The 4,192-nt window shown below is 37.9% G+C and overlaps 1 protein-coding gene across 1 annotated transcript; it reads left to right on the top strand.

Moving 5' to 3' along the window:
* Positions 1–971: 971 nt before the first annotated feature.
* On the top strand, positions 972–2,641 carry LOC143633155 (glucomannan 4-beta-mannosyltransferase 9-like). Its single transcript, XM_077101506.1, has 5 exons — positions 972–1,079; positions 1,160–1,273; positions 1,359–1,558; positions 1,642–1,833; positions 1,929–2,641. Exons 1-5 carry the CDS (start codon positions 1,017–1,019, stop codon positions 2,089–2,091), a joined length of 732 nt encoding a protein of 243 aa, XP_076957621.1. The 5' UTR covers positions 972–1,016; the 3' UTR covers positions 2,092–2,641.
* The last annotated feature ends 1,551 nt before the right edge of the window (positions 2,642–4,192 follow it).

Raw genomic sequence — 4,192 nt, 5'->3', positions numbered from 1 at the left:
AGACTGGGGGGCTTGAAGAGGTATGTACCCGCCTCAACACCGAGCAAGGCGGGTCAACCCACAAGATAAAGACATTATGAAGGCACAAAGCCAAAACCTATGCGCATGGCGCATACAAAACATGCTCGTGCATATCACATCTGCCCAGGCACACATATGCTCGCGCATCACATATGCGCGCAGCGCATCAGCGCGCGGCGCATATCACATGCTCGTGCATATCACATCTGCGCATGAAATATCTGCGCGTGAGAATAAAGAGAAGACCTCGCGCATCCTCAGGATGGGCGCATATCACACGTGCACATAATCAACCTCGTCCTTATCCAAATCAGTATTAGGGCAACCTTGATTGTGCACGTCAGACAACCTTCCAGAAGGCATCTTTTTAAGGAGTAAGAATATGCTGATGTTGACAGCTGCCAAATGAAAGGTCGACAACTCAGCATGACACATGTGTTACCACGTGATTACAACCAACGAGAAAGCGCCAGGTGTCCCAGAGGACACGTGGCGCAGTGCGATTGGAGGAGGCCAACGAGGTTGAGCCCAATCAGTGGAAACCCTAGCATTATAAATACAGCATCAACTCCACTTTGATGACATTCATACTCAATCATTGGCAGTTACAGGCAGTGATATCACATTCAATCATATTGAATTACATTCACTCACAGTCAGTTACATACAAACACACAGTCTCACAATCAAAGGGCATTCAGCTATTAAGCAATACTCTTGAGATTCCCTTACTCACACATTATTATCTTCTCCACCATATACTGATTCTCACGCCGGAGGGTTACCCCAAAGAGGACCCCTCTGTCCCTTTCTGAGGGGTAAGTAACGGCGCTGTTCATTTTGTAGGTGGAAGAACACAGATCCTGAAGAACCATCGGTGAAATAGTATAATCACACCCGAGGAAAGTAGATCTGCTACCAGTGAGTAGATCCACGTTTCTTCAGCTGCACTTGACGAGGCGGGTGGATGGAAGGACCGCACCACAGTAGAAGATATGGATTTAGCTGTTCGAGCTACTCTCAAAGGATGGAAGTTCTTATATGTTGGTTCACTCATGGTAATTGCTTCAATTTTAGAGTAGAAACGCTAGTGACAAAAGAAATTAGAATAATTTTTAACTTATACTTTCCTCTACAGGTTAAAAGTGAGCTGCCAAGTGTATTGAAAGCTTATCGTTACCAACAACACCGTTGGTCTTGTGGTCCAGCTAACCTTTTCAGAAAAATGGCTTTGGAAATATTGAGAAATTCTGTATGTTTCAAGTACTGTTTTTTATTTTATTATTTCAATTAGTTAATAGATGTTGTTCTGACCTTTTTTTTTACTTGTTGTATAGAGAGTGACATGGAGGAATAGGCTATATTTGTTATACAGTTTCTTCTTTGTAAGAAAAATTCTAGCTCACACTGTCACATTCTCACTGTACATTGTTGTGATTCCGGCAACCGTATTTATGCCTGAAGTCATGATTCCGCAATGGGGTACAATATATATCCCGACTATTATCACGCTTCTAAATGCAGTTGGAACTCCTAGGTGGGGTTCTTAGTATCTTGATCAATCATAGCTAGTCTTTTTACAAGTAAATGAAGGAGTGTTCTTACTTTTTATTTCTACAGGTCTTTCTATTTGATAGTGTTTTGGGTTCTCTTTGAGAATGTCATGTCCCTCCACCGAACTAAGGCCACGTTCGTCGGACTTTTCGAGACCCAAAGAGTGAATGAATGGGTTGTAACCGAGAAAATCGGAGATGCTTCCAAGGTTAAGGCAACAACACAACAAAGGCGTTCTCGGTTTAAAATAGGTGAAAGGTATGCTTTCATGTCATATGTATGTTAATAATTACAGTTAAGTTTATAAAATACATGTAATCTAAATACTAAATGGGTGTGATCATATCCCACAGAATTCTTGTGCTAGAGCTTTTCATGGGGATTGTCCTCTTCGGGTGCGCGTGCTACGATTTTGCTTACGGGAAGTACCACTACTACGTTTACCTTTTTCTACAAGCTATAGCATTCATAATAATGGGTTTTAGTTACATTGGCACTCAAGTTCCCAACTCTTGAACGATTGAATTGGAATTCGGTTACGGTGGCACCTTTGAATCATGAAGAATTGTAAACTGAAATGCAATAGAATAATCTTTGCAAAGAAGAAACGAACACGATGATGAAGAAAGAAGAAAATGTTGGGTGTGGCATATATTATACACGCCAAAAATGCAAAATTAATTAGAATTTGTTAAATATTATTCATGTATTTTCTCTATATCATTCTTTAGTATGAATAATAATAAATTTCTTTGTAATAATTAGGGAGATAACTACTTGAAAAGGATGTTTGTCCTTTTCAATTTTCTTTCCTGGGGAGTTAATTGCAAGTTGAAAGGGAGATATATGAAATTTGCCTCTTTTTCCTTTCATAAACTTTCACTACAAAAATTAGTGGCATGATGTGATCATGAAGTTTATGGCAGCCACATCTTGTAGGCCTTCACTATCTAACATGTAACAATGTGGTCACTATTCTAGTAACAAGAACAATGTCCACGTATCACAGTACATTATAATATTATACAGGGCATAGGTTATTCTGATACAATATATATTATCCGGACACTATATGTGTATACGCGGCTCATATAAGGGCTATACGAGCTGTATACATGCAAAATTTTGTTCTTTTGTGTTGGAGAGTGTCAAGTGTTTGAAGCATATACGACTCATATAGGGGTTATACGACCCGTATAGACTGGAAAAAACATCATTCGTATATTAGTAAATCATGTGAGTGCTATACGACTCGTATAGCCACTATACGAACCGTATAGAGTTCTTAACACACCATGGGGTGATGTTTAAATATAACGACCCTTGTATATTCTAGGACACCACACATTTGCTGATTTAAGAGTGGCATTTTATTTGCCAAATTAAGCATATACATTAAGATGACTTGTCCATCATCATATTAAAAGGGTGTCTCTATTCTTATTGCCATGTCAACGTTATTCTTTAGAAAAACTAATTGTTATGCAATAATTCTTATTTCCAAAACAATGTTTTTTTTAGTACGTACAGACTATTAAATTTTCCCAGTTAAATTGTATGGAACCTTGAGAGGAATTCCTAATCGAGTGTTGTGAATGCATAAAATAATAATACTGTTCCATTACATGCATCAAACATCAAGAAATCAGATTTGAAGATCTCAAGTAGTTTTCGCTTTTGACTTGAGTTCTCGCGTAGACTCGAGTTTTCATTTTAGACAGTGGCGAAGGATAGTTGGGGCCAGGGCCTCTGTTTTTTTGCGCAATAATGTAAATTTGCCTGTTTTCGTCCAACATTTTTTATACGTAGTGTAAATTTACCTGTTTTCAGCTGAAAATTTGATCCCGCCCCCCTCCGTTTACGGTTTTTTTAATGCATATTTTCGTCCGGCCCCTCAACATCTTCGTTCAAGCTTCGCAACTGATTTTAGACACTAGTTCTCGTATTAGGATATAGTTTTCGCATTGTAGACAGTTCTCACATTAGAAAGGAAGTTTTCACATAGTACATAGTTTCCGCTTTGTAGTATAGTCTTCACTAGCAACAAATTTTCATGTAGAACATAGTTTTCACATTGAGACATAGTTTTCACTTATTACAAGCAAAAGTGTGAATTAGTGAAAACCATAGGAAAAAGCAAAAACTAGGGAATCATATGAAAACCTAGACTCTAGCGAAAACCTTGGACACGAGCGAAAACAATGGTAAGAGAAACCTTCGTCTAATGTGAGGACATGAGGTTCTCGTATGGCATGAATATATGATCGTATACGTATGAACCTTGTACTGTTGTCCGAGTGTTCAGTTAAGAACCCTTACAGTTTAGCTAATTAAGGCATTTACCTTACAATGTAAGTTTCTAGCTCCCTTGAAATACGTTTTGAAATGTTAAGTTTTGAGACGATGTGCACACTCACGAAATGTTTTACTATGATAATAGTTTTGGCTTATAACCTATGTTAAGGGAATGAACACGTAATGATACAATTTTATGAAACGAATGTCATACAGTAATTATGGAAATAACTTAACAAATTAATAGGAATGGGTAATTGAGTATGTATGATAGTAATATAAACAAAAGAATGGTGTTTGTGAACCCAATATGTGTTTATAT

Source organism: Bidens hawaiensis, unplaced genomic scaffold, assembly GCF_021521415.1.
Source record: "Bidens hawaiensis isolate Kalapana, Puna unplaced genomic scaffold, B.hawaiensis_p1.1 tig00006617_1, whole genome shotgun sequence".
Lineage (NCBI taxonomy): Eukaryota > Viridiplantae > Streptophyta > Magnoliopsida > Asterales > Asteraceae > Bidens > Bidens hawaiensis.
Note: the sequence above shows the minus strand (reverse complement) of the source record. Positions and strands in the feature narration are given on the sequence as shown.

Coding starts and splice junctions, on each gene's coding strand:
- LOC143633155 (XM_077101506.1), top strand. CDS start 1,017: ATGGATTTAGCTGTTCGAGCTACTCTCAAAGGATGGAAGTTCTTATAT. Junction 1,274..1,358: donor TGGAAATATTGAGAAATTCT/GTATGTTTCAAG, acceptor CTTGTTGTATAG/AGAGTGACATGGAGGAATAG. Junction 1,834..1,928: donor CGGTTTAAAATAGGTGAAAG/GTATGCTTTCAT, acceptor CATATCCCACAG/AATTCTTGTGCTAGAGCTTT.